The 27215-nt window shown below is 43.4% G+C and overlaps 1 protein-coding gene across 2 annotated transcripts in view; it reads left to right on the forward strand.

The window, feature by feature from the left end:
* The first annotated feature begins 14814 nt into the window (after positions 1-14814).
* Positions 14815-27215, forward strand: part of FOXD1 (forkhead box D1) — a 41778-nt gene continuing 29377 nt past the window's right edge. For both annotated transcript variants that reach the window (XM_066601890.1, XM_066601889.1), the window contains exon 1: positions 14815-16040. In XM_066601890.1, the coding sequence (XP_066457987.1) occupies positions 14987-16015 (1029 nt within the window). In that variant the 5' untranslated portion in view covers positions 14815-14986 and the 3' untranslated portion in view covers positions 16016-16040. The remainder of the gene's footprint in view (positions 16041-27215) is intronic.

Raw genomic sequence — 27215 nt, forward strand, 5'->3', positions numbered from 1 at the left:
CGTATATACGTTTTTTTCTTTTTAGATGCCCCAAAAAGAACTGTTCAACTACAAAAATTTATAAAAGACCTTACAGTGAAAACCTATGTTTTGATGTAAAAATGGACGCAAACATATGGAGACGTATGGCTATATGTTTAATGTATCTACTAAGAAAATGTAGACGTATGATTATAATTGCATACATTTGTATGTTACTTTTTCAATACACTAAATGAGCATTGTTGCTCTGATCCACTCTCGTCTTGATTACTGCAGCTCTCTACTGATCGGTCTTCCCCTCAGTAAACGCTCTCCAATCTATCGAAAATGCAGCATCTAGGTTTATCTTTTTGTCCAGCCACTACACTGATGCCTCCGCCCTGCGCCTGCCAAATAGAGAATACAATTTAAACTCATCACTCTTATCCATAAAGCTCTCTGAAGAGATTCACTGCTCTATATCTCATCCCTCACCTCTGTCTACTACCCTATCTATGCTCTTCACTCTACTAATCTGAACCACTCAATCCATCTCCAAGATTTCTTCAGTGCTGCACCAGTTCCCTAGAATGTGCTACCCCAGACACATATGGCTGGTCTCCAGCTCATACAGCTGTTTTTGCTTATGTATATAGCACCCTATATTTTAATTTCATTTTTAAATTGTTGCTGGACTGTACAGAACAAGGTTTTAATACGTCTTGTTTCACCCCTATGTCCTTATAGTCTGTAAGCTCTTGTGAGCATGGCCCTCACCACTTTTGTGCAAATTATCCATCAGTTTAAAGCCTCAATCACAGGGGCGATGTGATTTTACACTGAACAAAAACCGCATCTATGAGGAATAAAAGCAATCGAGTCCTGAGATTAATTAGCGTTTTCTCGTCTGTATTGCGGGGGAAAAAACGCTGCTGCGCAGAATTCCGTCGGTCAGCAGAAATCCTCGTAATAACTTCAAATGCCTAACCAGCAGCAGCTGTCTTCTTTTCCAAGTGTTGGGCGCAAGTAAACTCCCTCCCTCTCCCTTTTTTTTCAGCTCCCATAGGAGTCTATGGAAGCCTCCAGTGTTTTTCACTAAAAGATAGGTCAAGACCTATCTTTTGACGCAGCGTGAAAAATTGGCGACCGAAAGCAGTTGTTGATTTGAAGTTTTGATGGTGCAATTTTTTTTAACGTGTCGCCCATGTGAATGAATGCACATATTAGTGATTTTCGGCTGGCGTATTATTTGGGCAAAATAGCCACGTAAAAACACTTGTGTGAATGAGACCTAAGGGCTGCTTCAGATGACCGTATATCGGCTGGGTTTTCACACCCGACCGATATACGGTGTCCCTCTCTGCAGGGGGAGGAGGCTTGAAGAGTCGGGAGCAGTGCACAGAGCTCCCGCCCCCTCTCTGCCCCTCGGCACTATTTTCAATGGGAGTGGTTGGACAGGGCAGAGTCAAGTTCCGCAACTTAGCCCCGCCTTCTCTCATTGCAAATAGTGCCAAGGGGCGGAGAGGGGAAGGGAGCTCAGTGCACTGCGCAAATAAACATGCCTTGTGGACATGTGCAGGTATGTAAAATGCGCCATTGCATGCGCAAAAAAATGCATAGTTCATACTGCAAATATGCACGCAATACGAATGTGCAGGTGCGAAGGGAGCTAAAATATTGGACTATATTGAATAAAAAGACCCTATACGGCATCTTTAAGACATTTTTTCTCTGGCATTTCTTAAGCAAGAAAAAAAATCACTTGTGAATTTTTGTTAACGCCTGCATTTCTTTACAGGCATTTTTTGCTGGTGTCATTTTTTGATCACATATTGTTCTTATTTGGTTTTATTTTTCCTTATGGTAAATTGTCAGAAAAAAACACACCATACCCACCATGCTGTGACTTTGAAAACATTCTATGGACTCAAAATTCTGCAAAAACTGAAAAAATGGCACTAGAAAAACTGCAATGTTGGTAGCGTGTCAAAATTTCCTAATGACCTACAACTGACATCTGGATGCTGCATTTATTGCCATAAAGAAAAAAAAAATGATGAAAAATGCCTGCAGCAAAAACTACAAAAATGCAGCATTTTTGCAGATGAACATGATTTCATCGTGTTTTGCTGCCGTAAAAATCACGATTTCATTTTGACTAGCGGGATTCTCGTACGTTAATACTACGCACGAGAAAAGATAGGACTTGCCCTATATTTCACACACATAGTTTTTTAAAGGGCTTTTTCACACATCTGTATATCGGCCGGTTTTCACGCCCGGCTGATATACGGTGTCTCTTTCTGCAGTAGGAGGAGGCGGGCTGGGCCAGGAGCAGTGCACTAAGCTCCCACGCTCTCTCCACCCTCTCTCCGCCCTTCACCACTATTTGCAATGGGAGGGGGTGGGTGGAACTTAGCTCCGCCCCTATCCCGGTCCTCCCATTGTAAACAGTGCGGAGGGGCGGAGAGGGGGCGGGAGCTCAGAGCACTGCTCCCAGCCCGGCCCGTCTCCTCCCCCTGCAGAAAGGGACACCGTATATAGGGCGGGCGTGAAAACCGGCCGATATACAGATGTGTGAATAAGCCCTAAGTGCGAGAAAATATAGGGCAGGACCTTTCTTCCTACTTTTTTTTTTAGCGCGAAAGTAAAAAAAGAAAAAGATTTTGACTGGTTCATATGCTGATGCGCTTCATAGCGGTGAACGTATTTGCTCATGCACCTTCCGAAGCCGCCCTCAGACTGTGTGACACCTGCCTGAGAAAAGGTTCTCATATACCTGGCTGTCAGACTTTGTTCCATGCAGCATTGTAGTGGATGCTGGAAGGAAACTGGGTCAGAAGTGATCCCATTAGGCATGGCTTCCAACGCATCAGTCTTGATACGATTCCTTCCTGTGCCGAATAAAAAAACATTGTTCGTAGCGTTTTTGTGCGGCTATGGGCTGGGCTGGAGTTTAAGGTCTCTTTTACACAAGAGTCTTTTTGATGCTCAGTTAGCCACTCTAAAAAATCGCGACTAGCTTGGCAGAAGATCATATGAACAAAGAATAGCAGTGGTGGCTATTCTTCGTGATTTTATCATCTATTTACACGGCTGGCTGCGGTGAAATAATGCCGCAGCCCTGAAATCCCTCGGTCGGCAGAATGACTTAAATGGCTTTTAAATGCCTCAGCTAGAGGCACCTGTCATTGTTTAGTAGCACCCTCCACCTTCCTTTTTCGGGTGGCTCCCATAGACTCCAATAGGAGTCTATGGATTCTCCTGCGTTGTGCCCTCAAAAGATACGACAAGTCCTATCTTTTGATGCTGCAAGAAATGTTGGCATTGAAATAATGTACTCATGTTCTATCTTTTGTGGTGAGATTTTTTAGGCGCATCAAAAATCATTTATCTGAAGGAATCCATAGGAAACCATTGGTTCTAATGGACACAATTTTTTGTGCGAAAGAAGCCTAAAGCTGGATTCACAGGAGCATTCTCTTATCAATGAATCCATATTTTTTTCTTTTCAGAACAAAAAAAGGATGTCTAACTGGTGAAAACTGAAGCAAACGGACCCATCGAAACAATGGATAGTTACTAGAGATGAGCGAACACCAAAATGTTCGGGTGTTCGTTATTCGTAACGAACTTCCCGTGATGCTCGAGGGTTCGTTTCGAACAACGAACCCCATTGAAGTCAATGGGCGACCAGAACATTTTTGTATTTCGCCGATGCTCGCTAAGGTTTTCATGTGTGAAAATCTGGGCAATTCAGGAAAGTGATGGGAATGACACAGTGACGGATAGGGCAGGCGAGGGGCTACATGTTGGGCTGCATCTCAAGTTCCCAGGTCCCACTATTAAGCCACAATACCGGCAAGAGTGGGCCCCCCCCCCTCCCAACAACTTTTACTTCTGAAAAGCCCTCATTAGCATGGCATACCTTTGCTAAGCACCACACTACCTCCAACAAAGCACAATCACTGCCTGCATGACACTCCACTGACACTTCTCCTGGGTTACATGCTGCCCAACCGCCCCCCCTCCCCCCCACAGCGCACACCAAAGTGTCCCTGCGCAGCCTTCAGCTGCCCTCATGCCACACCACGCTCATGTCTATTTAGAATTGCGTCTGCCATGACGAGGGACCGCAGGCACACACTGCAGAGGTTGGCACGGCTAGGCAGCGACCCTCTTTAAAAGTGGCGGAGCGATAGCCCACAATGCTGTACAGAAGCAATGAGAAATAGAATCCTGTGCCACCGCCATCAGGAGCTGCACACGTGGGCATAGCAATGGGGAACCTATGTGCCACACACTATTCATTCTGTCAAGGTGTCTGCATGCCCCAGTCAGACCGGGCTTTTTAATTCATAGACACAGGCAGGTACAACTCCCTATTGTGAAGTCCCTGTCGACCCACAGCATGGGTGGCTCCCTGGAACCCACTGGCGGTACACAGAAATATCCCATTGCATTGCCCAACACAGCTGAGGTAGTAATGTCGTGCTTAATGCAGGTGGGCTTCGGCCCACACTGCATGCCCCAGTCTGACTGGGGTTCTTTATAAGTGTACAGATGTAGTAAAAACTCCGTGTGCACCTACAGCATGGGTGGGTGCCAGGAAGCCACCGGCGGTACATAGAAATATCCCATTGCATTGCCCAACACAGCTGAGGTAGTAATGTTGTGCTTAACCCTTTCCAATCCAATTTGTATATGGTTTTCCTAGGGGGCTTACTCTTTTTCTGCTGTTATACAACGGCGCTATATGCTGGCTAAAGCCAGTACTGCATGAGCTGACACGTAGGATAGGCTCCGACAGCAGAGAGGCTGGCAATATACAGTAAGAGAACCCCGACGGACGTCTACCAACAACGGAGCTGTACAGCCTTAAACCCTAATGTCTTCACAGGTCACACAGTGGACTGGAAAGGGTTAATGCAGGTGGGCTTCGGCCCACACTGCATGCCCCAGTCAGACTGGGGTTCTTTACAAGTGGACACATGTAGGTTTAACTCCCTGTGGACCCACTGCCTGGGTGGGTGCCAGGAAGCCACCGGCGGTACATAGAAATATCCCATTGCATTGCCCAACACAGCTGAGGTAGTAATGTCGTGCGTAATACAGGTGGGCTTCGGCCCACACTGCATGCCCCAGTCAGACGGGTTCTTTAGAAGTGTACAGAAGTATTAAAAACTCAGTGTGCACCTACAGCATGGGTGGCTCCCTGGAACCCACCGGCGGTACACAAAAATATCCCATTGCATTGCCCAACACAGCTGAGGTAGTAATGTCGTGCGTAATGCAGGTGGGCTTCGGCCCACACTGCATGCCCCAGTCAGACTGGGGTTCTTTACAAGTGGACACATGTAGGTTTAACTCCCTGTGGACCCACTGCCTGGGTGGGTGCCAGGAAGCCACCGGCGGTACATAGAAATATCCCATTGCATTGCCCAACACAGCTGAGGTAGTAATGTCGTGCGTAATACAGGTGGGCTTCGGCCCACACTGCATGCCCCAGTCAGACGGGTTCTTTAGAAGTGTACAGAAGTATTAAAAACTCAGTGTGCACCTACAGCATGGGTGGCTCCCTGGAACCCACCGGCGGTACACAAAAATATCCCATTGCATTGCCCAACACAGCTGAGGTAACGTCAGCTGTAATGCAGGTGGGCTAAAAATTAATTTGATTACACTGTAGGCGAGGGCCCACAAAAATTGCTGTATCAACAGTACTAATGTACATCCCAAAAATTGGCCATGGCCAGCCAAGAGGGCAGGTGAAACCCATTAATCGCTTTGGTTAATGTGGCTTAAGTGGTAACTAGGCCTGGAGGCAGCCCAGTGTAACGAAAAATTGGTTCAAGTTAAAGTTCCAATGCTTTTAAGCGCATTGAAACTTATAAAAATTGTTCAGAAAAATTATTTGAGTGAGCCTTGTGGCCCTAAGAAAAATTGCCCGTTCAGCGTGATTACGTGAGGTTTCAGGAGGAGGAGCAGGAGGAGGAGGAGGAGGAATATTAGACACAGATTGATGAAGCAGAAATGTCCCCGTTTTGGATGGTGAGAGAGAACGTAGCTTCCATCCGCGGGTGCAGCCTACGTATTGCTTACGTATCGCTGCTGTCCGCTGGTGGAGAACAGAAGTCTGGCGAAATCCAGCCTTTGTTCATCTTGATGAGTGTTAGCCTGTCGGCACTGTCGGTTGACAAGCGGCTACGCTTATCTGTGATGATTCCCCCAGCCGCACTAAACACCCTCTCCGACAACACGCTAGCCGCAGGACAAGCAAGCACCTCAAGGGCATACAGGGCTAGTTCAGGCCACGTGTCCAGCTTCGACACCCAGTAGTTGTAGGGGGCAGAGGCGTCACCAAGGATGGTCGTGCGATCCGCTACGTACTCCCTCACCATCCTTTTGCAGTGCTCCCGCCGACTCAGCCGTGACTGGGGAGCGGTGACACAGTCTTGGTGGGGAGCCATAAAGCTGGCCAGGCCCTTAAAGACTGTTGCACTGCCTGGGATGTACATGCTGCTCGATCTACGCACATCCCCTGCAACATGGCCCTCGGTACTGCGCCTTCTGCCACTAGCGCTGTCGGCTGGGAATTTTACCATCAGCTTGTCCGCAAGGGTCCTGTGGTATAGCAACACTCTCGAACCCCTTTCCTCTTCGGGAATCAGAGTGGGCAGGTTCTCCTTATACCGTGGATCGAGCAGTGTGTACACCCAGTAATCCGTAGTGGCCAGAATGCGTGCAACGCGAGGGTCACGAGAAAGGCATCCTAACATGAAGTCAGCCATGTGTGCCAGGGTACCTGTACGCAACACATGGCTGTCTTCACTAGGAAGATCACTTTCAGGATCCTCCTCCTCCTCCTCCTCCTCCTCCTCAGGCCATACACGCTGAAAGGATGACAGGCAATCAGCCGGTGTACCGTCAGCAGCGGCCCAAGCTGTCTCTTCCCCCTCCTCCTCATCCTCCTCCTCCTCCTCCTCCTGTACGCGCTGAGAAATAGACAGGAGGGTGCCCTGACTATCCAGCGGCATACTGTCTTCCCCCGCCCCCGTTTCCGAGCGCAAAGCAGCTGCCTTTATGGTTTGCAGGGAATTTCTCAAGATGCATAGCAGAGGAATGGTGACGCTAATGATTGTAGCATCGCCGCTCACCACCTGGGTAGACTCCTCAAAATTACCAAGGACATGGCAGATGTCTGCCAACCAGGCCCACTCTTCTGAAAGGAATTGAGGAGGCTGACTCCCACTGCGCCGCCCATGTTGGAGTTGGTATTCGACTATAGCTCTACGCTGTTCATAGAGCCTGGCCAACATGTGGAGCGTAGAGTTCCACCGTGTGGGCACGTCGCACAGCAGTCGGTGCACTGGCAGCTTAAAGTGATGTTGCAGGGTGCGCAGGGTGGCAGCGTCCGTGTGGGACTTGCGGAAATGTGCGCAGAGCCGGCGCGCCTTTACGAGCAGGTCTGACAAGCGTGGGTAGCTTTTCAGAAAGCGCTGAACCACCAAATTAAAGACGTGGGCCAGGCATGGCACGTGCGTGAGGCTGCCGAGCTGCAGAGCCGCCACCAGGTTACGGCCGTTGTCACACACGACCATGCCCGGTTGGAGGCTCAGCGGCGCAAGCCAGCGGTCGGTCTGCTGTGTCAGACCCTGCAGCAGTTCGTGGGCCGTGTGCCTCTTATCGCCTAAGCTGAGTAGTTTCAGCACGGCCTGCTGACGCTTGCCCACCGCTGTGCTGCCACACCGCGCGACACCGACTGCTGGCGACATGCTGCTGCTAACACATCTTGATTGTGAGACAGAGGAGGAGGAGGAGGAGGAGGGTGCTTTAGTGGAGGAAGCATACACCTCCGCAGATACCAGCACCGAGCTGGGGCCCGCAATTCTGGGGGTGGGTAGGACGTGAGCGGTCCCAGGCTCTGACTCGGTCCCAGCCTCCACTAAATTCACCCAATGTGCCGTCAGGGAGATGTAGTGGCCCTGCCCGCCTGTGCTTGTCCACGTGTCCGTAGTTAAGTGGACCGTGGCAGTAACCGCGTTGGTGAGGGCGCGCACAATGTTGCGGGAGACGTGGTCGTGCAGGGCTGGGACGGCACATCGGGAAAAGTAGTGGCGACTGGGAACTGAGTAGCGCGGGGCCGCCGCCTCCATGATACTTTTGAAGGACTCCGTTTCCACAACCCTATACGGCAGCATCTCAAGGCTGATGAATTTTGCGATGCGGACGGTTAACGTTTGAGCGTGCGGGTGCGTGGCGGCGTACTTGCGCTTGCGCTCGAACACTTGCGCAAGCGACGGCTGAACGGTGCGCTGAACTACACTGCTGGATGGGGCCGAGGACAGCGGAGATGAGGGTGTGGGTGCAGGCCATGAGGCGGTAGTGCCTGTGTCCTGAGAGGGGGGTTGCATCTCAGTGGCAGGTTGGGGCACAGGGGGAGAGGCAGGGGTGCAAACCGGAGGCGGTGAACGGCCTTCATCCCACCTTGTGGGGTGCTTGGCCATCATATGTCTGCGCATGCTGGTGGTGGTGAGGCTGTTGGTGTTGGCTCCCCGGCTGAGCTTTGCGCAACAAAGGTTGCACACCACTGTTCGTCGGTCGTCAGGCGTCTCTGTGAAAAACTGCCAGACCTTAGAGCACCTCGGCCTCTGCAGGGTGGCATGGCGCGAGGGGGCGCTTTGGGAAACACTTGGTGGATTATTCGGTCTGGCCCTGCCTCTACCCCTGGCCACCGCACTGCCTCTTGCAACCTGCCCTGCTGATGCCCTTGACTCCCCCTCTGAAGACCTGTCCTCCTGAGTAAGCGTTGCACACCAGGTGGGGTCAGTCACCTCATCGTCCTGCTGCTCTTCCTCCGAATCCTCTGTGCGCTGCTCCCTCGGACTTACTGCCCTTACTACTACCTCACTGCAAGACAACTGTGTCTGATCGTCATCGTCCTCCACAGAAAGTTGTTGAGACAGTTGGCGGAAGTCCCCAGCCTCTTCCCCCGGACCCCGGGAACTTTCGAATGGTTGGGCATCAGTGACGATAAACTCCTCTGGTGGGAGAGGAACCGCTGCTGCCCAATCTAAGCAGGGGCCCGAGAACAGTTCCTGGGAGTGTTCCCGCTCCTGAGCAGGTGTTATTGTAGTGGAGTGAGGAGGCTGGGAGGAAGGAGGAGCAGCAGACAGAGGATTCGGATTGGCAGCAGTGGACGGCGCAGAACTGCGGGTAGACGATAGGTTGCTCGAAGCACTTTCTGCCATCCAGGACAGGACCTGCTCACACTGCTCATTTTCTAATAACCGTCTCCCGCGTGGACCCATTAATTGGGCGATGAATGTGGGGACGCCAGAAACGTGCCTCTCTCCTAATCGCGCAGCAGTCGGCTGCGACACACCGGGATCAGGAGCTTGGCCTGTGCCCACACCCTGACTTGGCCCTCCGCGTCCTCGGCCACGTCCACGTCCACGTCCTCTAGGCTTACCCCTACCCCTCAGCATGCTGTATTACCAGTGATTAGATTTCCCAGGCAGGAAATAAATTGGCGCAAGACTGCAGGCCAAATATAATTTTTGCCCTTTTTGGAAAACGAAAGGCCCCACTGCCTCTAGTGAATGAATAATCTAAGTTTAATAACTGTGCTGTGTCCCTGCTTATGTGTCACAGAACGTGAGGGTAGCAGAGTTATTATAACTCTTGGAGAGCAGGTATTTTTTTTCCCACTTAAGGAAAGCAAATGGCGAACCCAGCAGTAAAGCGTAGCTGGCTGCGTATGATTTAGCAATGTTTTTCACGCAGCTCACACGTCTCCACAGGCGTAAGGACGGACACAGGCTGGACAAATAGATTTGTTTTCAGTTTTTTCCCACCAACAGGCAGCACTGCGTATATTCAATGAACCTGAGAAGTTTAATAACTGTGCTGTGTCCCTGCTTATGTGTCACAGAACGTGAGGGTAGCAGAGTTATTAACTGTGGCAGAGCAGGTATTTTTTTTCCCACTTAAGGAAAGCAAATGGCGAACCCAGCAGTAAAGCGTAGCTGGCTGCGCATGATTTAGCAATGTTTTTCACGCAGCTCACACGTCTCCACAGGCGTAAGGACGGACACAGGCTGGACAAATAGATTTGTTTTCAGTTTTTTCCCACCAACAGGCAGCACTGCGTATATTCAATGAACCTGAGAAGTTTAATAACTGTGCTGTGTCCCTGCTTATGTGTCACAGAACGTGAGGGTAGCAGAGTTATTATAACTCTTGGAGAGCAGGTATTTTTTTTCCCAATTAAGGAAAGCAAATGGCGAACCCAGCAGTAAAGCGTAGCTGGCTGCGTATGATTTAGCAATGTTTTTCACGCAGCTCACACGTCTCCACAGGCGTAAGGACGGACACAGGCTGGACAAATAGATTTCTTTTCAGTTTTTTCCCACCAACAGGCAGCACTGCGTATATTCAATGAACCTGAGAAGTTTAATAACTGTGCTGTGTCCCTGCTTATGTGTCACAGAACGTGAGGGTAGCAGAGTTATTAACTGTGGCAGAGCAGGTATTTTTTTTCCCACTTAAGGAAAGCAAATGGCGAACCCAGCAGTAAAGCGTAGCTGGCTGCGTATGATTTAGCAATGTTTTTCACGCAGCTCACACGTCTCCACAGGCGTAAGGACGGACACAGGCTGGACAAATAGATTTGTTTTCAGTTTTTTCCCACCAACAGGCAGCACTGCGTATATTCAATGAACCTGAGAAGTTTAATAACTGTGCTGTGTCCCTGCTTATGTGTCACAGAACGTGAGGGTAGCAGAGTTATTATAACTCTTGGAGAGCAGGTATTTTTTTTCCCAATTAAGGAAAGCAAATGGCGAACCCAGCAGTAAAGCGTAGCTGGCTGCGTATGATTTAGCAATGTTTTTCACGCAGCTCACACGTCTCCACAGGCGTAAGGACGGACACAGGCTGGACAAATAGATTTGTTTTCAGTTTTTTCCCACCAACAGGCAGCACTGCGTATATTCAATGAACCTGAGAAGTTTAATAACTGTGCTGTGTCCCTGCTTATGTGTCACAGAACGTGAGGGTAGCAGAGTTATTATAACTCTTGGAGAGCAGGTATTTTTTTTCCCAATTAAGGAAAGCAAATGGCGAACCCAGCAGTAAAGCGTAGCTGGCTGCGTATGATTTAGCAATGTTTTTCACGCAGCTCACACGTCTCCACAGGCGTAAGGACGGACACAGGCTGGACAAATAGATTTGTTTTCAGTTTTTTCCCACCAACAGGCAGCACTGCGTATATTCTATGAATAATAACTGTGTTGTGGCCCTGCCTATACAATTCTTTCCCTGCAGTATCAATGGAGGGTGGAATGCTCTGCAGAGGCGATTTTGAGAAGCCCAAAAAAAATGCAGCACAGCCAACAGCAGCCTGGACAGTACTGCACACGGATAAATATGGCCCTAGAAAGGACCGTTGAGGTTCTTGAAGGCTACACTCACTCCTAACACTCTCCCTGCCTATGCAGCACTTCTGTCCCTAATGCCAGGTGCAACGGTCTGCAGAGGCGATTTTGAGAAAAAAAAAATCCCACTGCTAACAGCAGCCAACACACAGCTATCAGTGGCCCTAATAAGGACCTTTGGGGGGTCTTGAAGCCTACACTAACTACCAATTCTTTCCCTACAGCAGCTCCGGTATAAACAGCACTGTCCCTCATCTAACTCACACCGCATCTGAGGCGAGCCGCGGGAGGGGCCGACTTTTATATTAGGCGAACACCTGATCTCGCCAGCCACTCACAGCAGGGGGGTGGTATAGGGCTTAAACGTTGCAGGGGGAAGTTGTAATGCCTTCCCTGTCTTTCAATTGGCCAGAAAAGCGCGCTAACGTCTCAGGGAAGGAAGTGAAAGTAACCAGAACACCGCATGGTGTTCGTCACGAATAACGAACATCCCGAACACCCTAATATTCGCACGAATATCAAGCTCGGACGAACGCGTTCGCTCATCTCTAATAGTTACATTCCATTTGAATCAGTTAAGCTGGGTTCACATTTGTGTTGGAGGTTTTGTTTTGACCCTCCGACAAAGATCCGTCATAAAATGCTAGACTAAATAGTGTAGTAGGATGCACTGTTTCATCTAGGAAAATACTGATTGGAATTCTTTAGGCTGGGAGGACCCCATTATGGTCAATGGGGACCATTTAGCGCTGTTTGGGTCCAGCATGGGCTGGATCTACCAGTTCCTATATTTTTGTTATTGTTGAGAATGGAGCCGAACAATGGAAATAGACTGGAACAACCGGCAAAGGGGTGAATGTACCCTTAAAAATCCATTATGATCAGTTTTTAACGGATCCGTTTATTTGAAATGTAGCCCCGCTTTACATTTGCACACGTGCAGTTTTATTTTATTAATGGATTTGTAACATAGAATACGAGGAAAATAATTTCGATTTGTACCCTACCGCCATAGAGTACAATGAAAAAAAAATGAAAAGATCAATTCCATCCAGTTTTCATTTTTTTGGACATTTAAAAAAAAAATCCAGCAGGTGAAAGCTTATCATAATATCATCAGTTGTGTCTGACTCTGAAGTGAAAACAACGAATGTATGTGAACTCAGCCTTATACAAGTTTGCAATGTAATAGTATGGATACATGACCATTGCTAAGCACCTGCTAGAGATACTGCACAACGTCCAGTAGGTGGCGCTTGCGTCAAGCACAAATCACACTTGTGACTCCTTGTATAAAGACTTCAAGTCTCACTTGAACTGCAATGCATTTTCCCCTTGGTTGACGATAATCCGTATCACTAAATACATGGAACATATATGAGTTGCAGAGGACACAGACGTCCCCTGTGACTCTGTATTTTCAGGTTATTGTAGTATCACTGGCTATAGAGGAGGCACATGCTGCTGTCATAGTGAACTTTGTCACTTGTAGTCACCTGTGACTTGTCGTTTACTCTTATGGCCTGGAAGAAGAAGAACTTCAAGTCTACACAACTGCCAGACAGCTCTCATTGTATGTAACTGCGGAGTAGAAGAAGGAGAACAGCTGCTTGTAATATTAGTAACTGAAACCCATCAGGATGATAATAAGCAGATTGATAAACTGGTAATAATAGTTGCTGATCATTAGTAGTAATATTAATAATAGCAGCCGTCTGAAACCTCGGACTCTTGCTATAACTCCAAGCATATCCTGCGCCTTCCATGCTGGGAGCTGATGTTGCACAAAATCACTATTTGGCGCAGCTGCAGCTTTTGTCATCAGAGTGATAAATGTCGCAGAGATGACACATGTATCGTGCCGGTACTTGTGTAGTAGCTGCTCGGATGATGTGATCTATATTATCCATATTTCCCAGAGCGATACACAAATGATCTGCATTGAGATAAAAAAAACTAAAACATTTCATAATTTGTTTACAAGAAATATCAGTAATAAATGTCATTGATTCATATATAAGAATTATAGTGAAATGGTAAATTGTACAATTGTATAGTTTTATTGTAGCGGTATGTATATGGAAAGGAAACACATCAACTCCTTTCTATTTATATATCTATCTATCTGCCTATCTATTTATAACTATCTATCTATTTATATCCATCTGTATGTAACTATCTGTAACTATATATCTGTAGTTATCGAATATCTATCGATTATCTTTCTATCTGTAACTATCGTTCTGTATCTAATCTTGACTACGTATAATTACACAATAGTTGTATAAAAATACAATATGTCTATATATATCTATGTACTTTGGAAATGTTTAATAATATTCAGGCTTCTGTATTGACCCGGATGTGTAGTAGATTCCCATATACAATACAAATGCCTTGTAAGGAGGTTGCATAATAGACTATATATATATATATATATATATATATATATATATAGTCATGCAGCTTTACAGCTATAAATGGAAGACTTCATTACACTATGGATACTCGCTATATATACCCACTTAAAACATATATATATATATATATATATATATATATATATATATATATATATATATATATATATATATGTGTGTGTGTGTGTGTGTGTGTGTGTGTGTGTACTTGGGAAATGTTAAATAATATTCAGGCTTCTGCATCGACCCGGATGTGTAGTAGATTCCCATATACAATACTAATGCCTTACAAGAAGGTTGCATAATAAATCACACACACACACACACACACACACACACACACATATATATATATATATATATATATATATATATATATATATGTTTTAAGTGGGTATATATAGCGAGTATCCACAGTGTAATGACGTCTTCCATTTATGGCTGTAAAGCTGCAGGACTACCCAATACTACATGCACTAGGTGCTGTGTGCGGTGATGTGTTCGTGTATTCCTGTGTATTTCGTCTCCCTTTAAATAGTCTGCGATATGTTTAACAACAGGGAGATTATTCGCTTAGAATAAAGCACACACGCACTATATATATATATATATATATATATATATATATATATATATATATATATATAAAATACTTCACATTAAGGTATTTTTTGTAGCATTTTGTATTAATGAATTTGCTGTTTCTCAAAACTGCAATCAAGACATAACTGTGATCGATCTAGTTAGCGATCTATTATCTATCTCATCTTATCCCTCTCTAGGGTCAGTGTTATATACACAGTGCTGACAGGGCTGTGTGCAGGGTGAGATGCCATCTCCCATAGCAGGGCAGCACTATTGTCCTGGGCTGGGGGGGGGGGGGGGGCTGCCATGCCTGCACCAGGAGCCGGGGTGACGTTGGCAGCCATGTGATGTCCTGTGTTTGCTATAAGGAGTGTGAGACCCGCCCTCTTGTGGACTGAGAGCCAACCTATTCCAGGAGCAATGCCTCCTCATCCTTTCCTTGTCTCCTGCACCTAATGCCTGCATTCAGCAGGTCTGCTCAGTGCCCCATCATCACCCAAGCTCTGACCAGCACTGCCAGGCTCTGCAAAGAGGAGAGGGGGTCTCCTCCAGCCCCCAGCCATATGAACTGCCCTGCAAGCCATGACTCTGAGCTCTGACATGACCGATGCCTCTGCTCTGGCTGATGAGACCGACATCGATGTAGTGGGAGAGGGGGAGGACGAAGAGCCCAGGGGCTGCCACTATGCTCAGGAGGAAGAGGAAGAAGAAGAGGAGGAGGTGGTGGTGGCAGAGGACCTCCTGATGCCCAGGTCTCCCCAGTGCTCCTCAACCAAAGAGCCCTCATACAAGCCGGGGAGCGCTAGCAGCAAGACCACCCTGGTGAAGCCCCCTTACTCCTACATTGCCTTAATTACCATGGCTATCCTGCAGAGCCCCAAGAAGAGACTGACCCTCAGCGAGATCTGCGACTTCATCAGCCAACGATTCCCTTACTACCGGGAGAAGTTCCCCGCCTGGCAGAACTCCATCCGCCACAACCTCTCCCTCAATGACTGCTTCGTCAAGATCCCCCGGGAGCCTGGCAACCCTGGCAAGGGCAACTACTGGACGCTGGACCCCGAGTCTGCGGATATGTTTGACAATGGTAGCTTCCTCAGGAGGAGGAAACGCTTCAAGAGGCAGCAAACCCCAGAGCTGCTGCTCAGGGAGCCTGGGCATTTCCTGCCAGCTTATGGCTATGCACCCTACAGCTGTGGCTATGGCATCCAGCTGCAGCCCTATCACCCACATTCTGCCTTGATTGCCTTCCAGTCCCAACACAGACAACCAACCAATGCCACTGCTATGCCAGCCCCATCCCTGCTCCCAGATTTGCCCAGGACCTGTACATTCTACCCTCACCAACTCAACCCAGCACTTCCAGCTTCCTTACAGACTGCCAAGACCTCCAGCTCAGCACTCAGCCGCTCCTCAGCCTTCTCCATTGACAGCATCATCGGGGGAGACATGAGCCCAGTCCAATGCAGCAACTCTTCTTCCAAATCGTCCAGGGCCCTTGTGACTTTCTCCAACTCTCCTGTTGCTGCTGCAGCCTTAGGTGGGGCCTTGCAGCCTGGAACAATGCTTACCAATGGGGAACCTTATACCACTAGGATTGCAAACTCTTAATACAAATCAGGCTTGTGCTGAGAAGGTAGGATGTTTTCTATGGCTTCTGCATTACTGTTGCCTTTATATGCCATTGGTAATACAAGGAAGGCCCTAGCAGCCATACTTGCCACCTCTAATGTACTGTATTGTGTGGTCATACCAACCTACAAATGCAAAAAAAGCCTTCACCACAGTAGCATGGTACTTTACCCCCATAAGCTGCCCGTTTGTGGGGTTCTCAGGTCTGCCAGAGTCATAGCAAGTCTCTAGGAATGAAAGCAATAAGTCTCTTCTAGTGCACAAGAATGATTGACATGTTTACACAGACAGCTGTCATTTTTTTTATTCGATCCTGTGTTTTGTATTATAATAGACTGGGGTTTTTCTACTTTTAAGTGTTCTTATTAATGTAAAAAATCTTATGCCAAGTATTATTGTACCGAGCTCATGTCAACATTTTTCACAGTTTTTTTTGCAAAAAAAATAAAATCTGTAATTTTAAAAATACGAAAAGTGAAGTTTATTTCATTTATATCCATCATATAGATACAAAAACATGGAGGCAAACTATTTCCTGGCACTCTGTATTCTATATGTTATTCTATTTTAGGCTGGTATCCTGTATCATAAAATATCTATATATAATGAGGTGCAATATATAATATAACACACAGTGATACAATATCATAAACAGTAATACAATCAGGAAATTATTCTATCTTGGCCGGCCTTACCAGCAATGATCATAATCGTAGTACATTTAGTTGCAAGTGATTTTTTAGTTGCAAATATTTTTTATTCCCTCACTTTGGAAGTGGAAGTAGGAAAGTTTTCAGTTGAGAGAAGATAAAAATAGAAATAAAATGGTGTTTTTTTTATAAAAATTTACCCACACAGAGCGTATAATCTATGACATATATGTAACCTGTGTTACGTTTATTTTATTTTCCTCATCTGATACTTTTATGAGTGCAACAATTCCCGCTCTGTTTTTGCTGGATGTATATATAACACTATATATACATATATACATATATATATATAAATATATATATATATATATATATATATATATATATATATATATATATATATATATATATATAGTGTTTGATTTGTTATGCTATAATAATATATGCATATATAAATAGACGTGTGTGGATTTATTATATATAAATAGCTAGGTAGATTTTATATATATATATATATATATGATCCACCTAGTTATTTGGGGTTTACATGAATAATTAATAGATATTATATACACCGGTAGATAGGCAAGCTCATTCAAGTGCATCTATAGGCTGTGAGATGGAAACACATTTATACATATGTGTATATATATGATTTATTTAGCTATTTAGGGAGTTGGTGGATAGTTAATAGATATTATATACATACAGTATAGTATAGACAAACTTATTTAGGGGCACCTGTAGGCTATGAGATCGGATCAAGAAGATATCTACATGAATCTCTATATAGACACATTTCTGGTTATTGATAAACATGACATTTAAATAGCTAGAGCAAAATTTAAGATAACTTTTTATAAAGTTTGTTTCTGTTATGTTTATTTTCTTAACATTTTAAAACCTACCCAAATCAGAATTTCCTAGACTTCAGTAAACTCCCCCAGACACTGCACGCTCTACTAGGGGCATACAATTTCTATGCATTTCTGTTACCTTGCTGTTATATTACTAAAGCCAGTAATATGTGTGCTGTGCTTGGATATCGTGGCAGTAGTACTATTAGTAGGACAGATATTATGCAGTGTATTCGTGATCTTGTGTAATGCTCATGGAGCAGAATTAGGGCAATTGCAGCCTCTGGAGGTCACTTCTTCACCTCGGGGGCAATAATTTCACCCTGCGAGGAGATGGATTAAATTCCCTTCTCTTGTTCTTCAGCTCCTAATGGACTGGGGACGTAGAAAGCTTCTTCATGCCACTGACATCCTCAACACATTTTTATAATTCACTTCTAATGTATGTGTGCCTGCAGAAATAAAACACCAGTATATACAACATATTGAATATGCACAGTAACATCTATCTGCTTATAATATCTATATATTTATTTACCTATAGAATTGCTCCAGAAATGGGTATATAATAGAGGATTTTGGACATACAATGTTTCTTGTTATTTCAATGAATTAATCCAGTTATAACATACATTTGGAATTTAGTCTATAGAACATTATCTCAAAATGTACTTCTAATCTATCTATCTGTCTCACACCTATTTGTCTATCTATCTCACATCTATCTGTCTATCTATCTGATATCTATCTATCTATCTATCTATCTATCTATCTATCTATCTATCTATCTATCTATCTATCTATCTATCTATCTATCTCACATCTATCTATCTACAGCTTTCTGTCTGTTTAGTGTATTATCTTCCTGAGAAACAGGTCCACACATCTCTCCACAAGGCTTTGTTTGCAAACTCTTTGCTATGGGTCACCTCTTGCATGTAAAATGTTATGAATTATTAAAAACAGAAACATCTTGGTCAAGTGCATGCAAAGCATCAGGGATTTACATTCATTGTAGGAACTCTAATAAATATGTAATAGTAGCCTGCCAACCAGCACAGTGCCAGTGCTCTCCTATTATAATAGTGACTGTATTATTATAATGCCTGTGATCACATACTGTATACACAGTGCTCTCTATACAGGGTGTATATACTCATTTAAACTTACAGATCATCCATATAGTGAGAATAAATTATATTTAACCAGCTCAGCTGCCTTTGTAGGCAAATGCATACAGTGAAGCAACCACATGGTGCACAATACCTCCTATATAATAATCCTATGTGTCCTACTAGGATTTTACTTCTGTAGGGGCAAATATGGTTTACATTCAGCCCAGAATCTAATCCTGACTTATTTCTGGATTGAAATATAAATACAATTTATCTGGTTAAATATTTGTTCAGAAAGGCTAATGGTTACAAGATGCTGTACAGCAGCCCCCACTACAGACGTTGCTTTTCCACCAGGGTGGGAGTTAAGGTGCAGATGTGCAGTAACCCACAGTCAGTATCCCAGAACAGCTAGAACTTCTATGGACTATTAAACCTGTCTACCCTGTTTACTATATGAGTGGATAATATGTTTATATTATACAGCAGTGCTGTCCCTGTACTGTGGGATGCTTTAATTGCTACATAGTATTTAAAGAGCACCTTCCCCTTAAAATCATAATGCAAGCTCATGTGCCCTCTTGAAATAATTCAATATGCTATTTAATTGTTCCTTAGCATATCGAGGTGACAGCCATTGTAGGAGATTAGGCTGAACTGGATTGTTTTATGATTTTTAACTTTACAAACTAAAAGCGAGTCTAGGTGCGCACTCGCGTTAAAAAATACGTACCGCAAAAAAACAGACCTTTTTTCATATGTGTGCAGTTCCGTATAATCTCCGTATTTGTGTCCGTTTTTTTTCTCTGTATGCCATGGATTTTTCATGTCCACAAAAAAACCCTGAAAAAAAAACAATTCCTTTTTTCTGCACCTTTAAAAAAACGAACCAAAAAAACCCAAAACCAGCAGATGAACTGCATCCATGTTCTGTTTTTTGTCTCTCCCCATTGACTTAAATGAGCAAGCCTTGTCTGTGGGACAGATGAGACTCGTCCCTGTTTGTGTGAAAAAACTCACTATTGTGTGTTGCACTATAGAATAATATTGGTCCATATACTGTCTGTGTGTAGACCGCTGGAGTGCCGGAGGCCTATCTATGAGTAACCAGTGTGACCGCTATTATATCTTCCTATAGTTGGTCATGGTCACCCATCTTTTCCAGGCTCCTGAATGTTATATGCACTTCATTTTAAAGAAAATGCTTATGAGAAATACTAGGGGCTTTTGTAAAGTTGTGGCGCTGTTTGTTTTCATCCAGCTTTCTCGAATTTTTGTTGATTTAGGATTATTATATTTAGGACATTCTAATAGTTAATTAATAATATTATTTTGCCCAATGTGGCATTAAGTAAATCTATGCCAGCAACAAAGCAAACCCGTAAGGTTATATTCACATGGACAATTGTTCCATGCCATTTTCGCAGCGCAAAAAATCAGTGAAAAATCGCAAAAAAATAAAGACATTGATCTGCATGGGGATATTCACATGTGCATTTTTTTATTGGATGAACAATCCGAGTATGAAAAAACACGCATGTCCTACTGTTGTGAGATGGTCTAATGAAAACCGCCCATTCTAGTCAATGGGTGCATAAAAAAAAAAATCAAGTTTATACGCATGGAGACCATAAAAAAATAGAGAACCTGAAAGCGCAGAACCTGTACATTGATGTGTTTTTTAACGCTTGTCAAAAATAGATGCGAAACATATGCAAATTGCGCGTAAAAGTTGCAAAAGCGCGTGAAATTTGCACGTAAAATTGGACTGATTATTCAGGACTGAAAAAAAAAATCATTGAGTGTATACAGCTTAAAGCTGACACTTTATTGTACTGACTACTTGTAATATAGGCAGCTGTATCTGACACATAAACTAAAGCAGTGATATATACACTATGCAGGACATGGGCAAGGAGGGTGTGAGTAATGTTTTGTTAGACTGGAGATTAAGAGAACATTAATAGTGTTTAACCTGGTAGTAAAGCCTGGTTTAAGTGTAACCCCTATTATGTGTCCTTGGAAGGACTCTACAGCTGTAATCCCGATTTAGAGCTGTAAAAATAAATGTAAGGCGGTCAGGCCATTGAGAGTGACTGAAGAAGAGAGAGCAGGCCGCAGCGCTGGCAGTGCAGAGGATACACTGCGACTCACAGTGCAGAGCAGGTGCTGGAACAATGCCCCGGCCTGGGCTCACACTGGAGTCCACACATAGGGCAGCACTATTGGCATGCTAATGATCCGGCTCCTTGCCTATTACAGAGCCAGTCTTGTAGTCACACTGCAAAGAAAAGTTACTCAACAAGTAACTGGTGGCCATAACCTCCCTGCCTGATACATAGAGGCTGCAGAAGAACTCATTAACCCGCAGCCATTGCTAGGGCCTGAACCTGTGGTGGGAGCAAGAAGAAGAAGAAGGAAGACCACACAATAAGAAGCTTCTTATTCCTTGTGCTGGGACTGTGCAGCCTGGGCTGTGGTTACAAGAGGGGGTCATAATGAAGGCCTTATGGGGTTTGTTATGTGCCACACACAGAGCCTGCAGCGAGTGTTATCCGGCCTTCCACATACTCCTCCTGGTTTCCTCTCATTGATTTATTTATTCTAACTGGGAAATGCTGGATCTCTGATGAAATCTATCATTATCATCCTCATCAGCTCAGACAGTGCACAGTGCCGCTATGTAATAACCACACTGCATACTCCAAATAATTCACTTTCCAGGTAGCAGGCGTCAAGTGGCTCTTCATCACTCCTTTCTTCTATTCCCTCTCTTCAGCTTTCAACCCCACATAGAAAAATGACATGAAACAAATATGCTTAGACCCTTATTGTATGGAAGCTATAATGCTGTCATTTCTATCTATCTATCTATCTATCTATCTATCTATCTATCTATCTATCTATCTCATATCTATCTATCTATCTCATATCTATTTATCTATCTATCTATCTATCTATCTATCTATCTCATAGCTATCTATCTATCTCATATCTATCTATCTAGCTCATATCTATCTATCTATCTACCTTCTATCTATCTATCTATCTATCTATCTATCTATCTATCTATCTATCTATTAGCCTATGATTTATGAACAGATGTAGCAGGATTTGTTTATTTGTATCCTTTCTGAATTGTTTCTGCATCCATATAATTCTAAGTAGATAATGCAACAAGGTCGAGTTCCCATGTATCCAGCAGTCTAACTTTTTTGCAGTCTGGTGTTTTACGGAAACACTGGAGGGAAACTTTTGTCAGAGCTGCTCCCATAACTTTGTATGAGATCGTTTATGGCATCCACCACATCAGTTTTGATTCTGGGTGCTTCCCTATGCCAGACAGGAAAACATCGCATACAGCATTTTTCTGTCTGGCTATGTATGTGGGGGCACTAAAATGTCATCAGTTGTGTCCTGCTCCGGCATAGAAGAATTGGCTGGACACTACTAATGGTATATAGTAACCCAGCCTAAATCTTTTGGAAGCCCTGTGTGCCAAATGTAAAACTTTTAAGTGTGTTATCTATCTATCTATCTCTCTATCTCTCTATCAATCTATCTATCTAATATCTATCTATCTCATATCTATCTATCTCATATCTATCTATCTAATATCTATCTATCTATCTCATATCTATCTCATATCTATCTATCTCATATCTATCTATCTATCTATCTATCTATCTATCTATCTATCTATCTATCTCATATCTATCTCATATCTATCTAGCTATCTATCTATCTATCTAATATCTATCTATCTCATATCTATCTATCTAATATCTATCTATCTGATATCTATCTATCTAATATCTATCTATCTACCTAATATCTATCTATCTATCTATCATCTATCTATCTATCTAATATCTATCTATCTACCTAATATCTATCTATCTATCTATCTATCTATCTATCTAATATCTATCTATCTATCTATCTATCTATCTATCTAATATCTATCTATCTGATATCTATCTATCTATCTATCTATCTATCTATCTATCTATCTATCTATCTATCTACCTAATATCTATCTATCTACCTAATATCTATCTATCTATCTCATATCTATCTATATATCTATCTATCTCATATCTATCTATTATCTCATATCTCATATTTTTGCTAAAGATTCACTAAATCTTTAGCTTGTAGTTACCAATGTTCAATCAGAAAAAAAACTTTCCACCCAAGGTAAACGGAAGATATTTCGGGAAGGTATTTCTCTACATGCTGCATAATTACTTTAGTACTTGAGAAAGATTTTACAAGGTGAATTACATTTTTTTCTATTGCTGACAGCGCACTTTCAACCACTTTCAGGTAAGTTCAGGTGTCTAGGGAAATATGGATCATGCAGGTTGTATTTTATTCTAGCAGAAACCAAGGCTGGTAGCTTTGGGCTGATAAATCATTTACTGGTCTATGGCGAAGAAACAATATAAAATAGCTGTTGTAGCAAAAATGGCATAAATGGTAAAGCTAGTGTACAAGCTGATTTCAGATAAGCGTATTTTTACTCCGTATTTCGTCCATGTCTTCCGGGCCGCAATGTGGAGCTGATGTAAATCTATGTATCTAGTCACATAGTCATATTTTTCACAGCCATGTTTAAAAAATACAGCATGCGCTACTTTTGTCTATTTTTGCCTCTGTATTCATTGGCTTTATTTTCTATTGGGCAAATCCGGATCTGTATTTGCCCCGTAAAAAATAAAACCAATTGCAGCAAATACGGAGGCAAATACAGATCAAATACAGATCAAATACCAATGAAATACTGAGGACATAGGGTTGTAATGTTATCTGTAACACCTCCGTATTGCGGGCAGGTGCCAATATGCCCATCTGAAACTGGCTTAATAGTGAGATAATTGTTTGAAAATAAGGAATATGCACTGTTGTACCATATATATCATAGCTATATATCACATACATCAGTTTTATTTTTGCCTGAACATAGCTGATAGAAAAACAATAGATCTGCGTACCCACATATCATCGTATCCGTGGACAGTAAAGTTTTGCATGTAGTGTTTTTCTGTGGATGCCGGCAATCTACCAAGTGCACAGCTTTGTTATCAGTTGTGTACGGCTCTTGGATAACACAACTGGGCACCCACAACTGATATATGTGAACCAGCCTAAGCAATAATATGATGCATGTGCATACTGGACGGCTGGGTATGCAATGTAGTTTGAGTGAATTACTTAGTCTAGGTTCTCGTATATCGCTTGTGTCTAGTCAGTGGTTTCATCCCAGAGTCGAACACAACAGATGACATTTTGGTGCACTTTGAGTACCGCTCCAGCGTCCAGAACCAGACAGAAAAACGCTACAGGCAATAGTTTTCTTGTCCGGTGTAAAGAGGCATTTGGTGTCAAAACTGATGCAACAAATGCCATGAATGATCCCATATAAAACTATGCGAACAGTTCTGGTACCAGTTTCACTGTTGTTTCACTACAACGCCAATCGGGAAAAAGTTGGACAGGCAGATAAATGGGAACCTTAATAATGGGAACTATATTAATGGGAACCATAATAATGGGAGACTTATTAAACTTCCCCAAAAAGTCAAATAAATGTTTAGTACATGTCTGGACTCAACTGGAGCACCTATAGGAAACCTACACAAGTAAGGGGAGAATAGAATGACAAAGCCTGGCTTTTTTCCCCAGCAGAACAAATATTCAATTTGAATCCCCTTCCCCACAAAATAATACATACACATTCCTTTGTGCTTACATGGATTTATAGTCTAGCAGCCCAATCATTAGGCTGCACTGCTTCTCCTGCACTGTGCAAAATGAGTCTATAAATAAAATATGTACCCTTGTTATCTTCATTATTAACCCTTGCTAATGGTGCCCACTCAACACCCAGGGTAAATTCCCCACAAATTCTCCCTAGTTATCCCCCAGAATGATCATACGAACTCAATCCAGATGCTGTTTTGGTCAGATTTGAACCAAAGAACCCAGTGCTACAAGACAACATTGCTAGCCGGGGCGACACCAAGTATAGAGAAAGTATTTGATGTGGAAGACCAAAACTCTGCTATTTCATATCTATAAAGTAACAGAAATGTGTGTCTATAACGTCATCTAGCCAATGGCGTATCTTTATTTTAGTTCCATTAAAAAAATAAATAAATTAAAAAAAAATAAATATATATATATTATATGCATGGAGAGCTGTAATGCAGAAGCTAGAGCTCTGGTGCACCCTATGATAAGAGGAGACACCAGCGATACGGAAAAGAGCTGACTTTTTATTGATGACCAGCGTGTGTTCAGTGGTCACAGTACATGTTCTAAGTGGTTTGAACATTTCCCATAAGGTTTCCATTGTTTCTTTCCTCGGTAGGAGAATACAGCACATTTGTAAACAATGTTACAGTCTGTCATGGAACACTTTTTAATTTTTACCAGATAAATGGATGTTAATGGATGTTATATGCAGCCTTGTGAATGCTTTTCTTCCCCTGCAGCTTGGACTTGCAGTAAGGTATGATCAGCCATACTATAACCCAACACATGCAATACATAAGGAGGTGTATGTATAGTTGATGTGTGCATGAGGATGTATAATTACTGTATCTGGATACCTTCCACTCATTACCCAATCACAGCCGTCTATCATGCATGGTAATGTACACAGGATGTTGGTCATTCCAGTTTGTCTATAGTCTTTCTATTTTCAGAATCTTAAGTACAAGCAATTTAAGCTCAGATGTTAAACAATGAATATGTATAGAGTAAGCGTTACTAAAGCCGGGCATACAGACATAGGTTTAGTCCTGATTGGAATTTTCTAGATAATCAGACCACATGTTATGCTACGATTGAAGATTTTGTGTCCATAGGAAAAAATATGATAATACAAGTCTTCCATTCCCCCTATAGGATAATTGCTGGTCTACATTTTGATCATGTACAAACTCTAAGTTGTTCCTTTTAGATGACTTTTCCAAACTTTCTATATGGATGGATATTATTTTGTTTTCTGCGTATTCATACCACTATGTAAAGTGACCCTCTGGTTTTGACCTTCTTATGACATTCAGTATCATACTGACGTATAAGAAGATTGCACAGGTCCTTGAGCAGTGACCTCCCTAATCGCTAGAATGAAATGCCCTTCTATATACTTCTTGAAGTCTTTCGCCTAACCTCAGAGATCTCTTTCTGGCAGGACTGAAAGGACTGCCAGGTTGATGTCCCTCCTTCTCGGAGTAAAGGTGGCCATATACCTTCAATAGCTGTTAGCAGAACGCTTCTTTGGCCTACAGCTATTCTTATCGACACCAATATATATGCATGCTTGCGTCAGAACCCTTCATTCCCTTATCAGTGACTGTTCTTTTAAGTGCAAGTTAATCACATCCATGTCTGTGCCCTGTCATAAGTATGTGTGTATAAATATGCATGCTTCTTCAGATGCATTTCATTTTGCTTTGATGAAGGACTCTGAGAGGTCCAAAAGCTCGCATTATCCGGATGTGTTTTTGTTAGCCATTAAAAGGTATCATATCTACAAGATTACTTGGTTTCTCTTGCTGAGAACAATCACAAACAATCACATTTAGTTCGGATGAACATGCATGTGTTGTCAATAGAGAGAGAGGAATAAGCTGCTGTCAGACACCTCTTGCGGTGGCTTATCTCCATTGCCAACAAAAGGATCAGGCATATTTAATTCCAACATGCCAAACACTCGCCATCGGAGGAGAATCAGAACACAATAAATCGTCAGGTTTAATGATCCTTCGTCCAGTTTGCATACCTCCTTTATAATGCAGATTCCTGTAAACTGATGTGCATCTTTGAATTTTAGTTCGGCAGCCAAATCTTCATTGCAACCTGCCTGGGCACTGCTACTGCTGGGTGGCACTTCTGCTTTCTTCGACAATGCAAAACAGGTCTGCAGCTATATTAATGTTAGATTATTAACTCTTTCTGCTGGTGCCAGTGGTGTGCTTCTTCCACATGCAGGACCTTGGTCACATGCTTTGCCTTTAGCTACATCCCTGGGGATTGTAATGCAGAGAAATTTACAGTCAATTAGTTCTGCAATGGTTCGACAGAAAGTAAATAATGACAATGGTTACCTAAGGGGGGTTTACACTTGTGTTGGGGATTCCGCTTCCCTGCTCCATCCAGGAAAGGGGAATCACCATTGCCAAACAGCGCCAGACGGACCCTACTGACTATAATGGGGTCCGTCCGCATTCCAACCAGCTGCCTGGCTTTTGGACAGATGAAAAGGAGTTGCATGCGCCGCTTTTTCTTTCTGTATGCTGAGATGGATCTGTGGTAGAACCTCCAAACAGAAGTTCCGAGGCAGATGTGAAACCAGCCCTAGACAGCCATGCTGCATTTAATGGTGGATTTATCTGATATACACGTATTTTTCCGTGTATAGGGCGCATTTTTTGGACAAATATTTAGCTCAAAAATCGCACGGTGTCTTATACACGGGATGTAAGTTTTCGTTGGAAACGATCCGACAAACACTTACATGAATGTCAGCTGCAAGGTACCA

Source organism: Eleutherodactylus coqui, chromosome 5 (assembly GCF_035609145.1).
Source record: "Eleutherodactylus coqui strain aEleCoq1 chromosome 5, aEleCoq1.hap1, whole genome shotgun sequence".
NCBI lineage: Eukaryota > Metazoa > Chordata > Amphibia > Anura > Eleutherodactylidae > Eleutherodactylus > Eleutherodactylus coqui.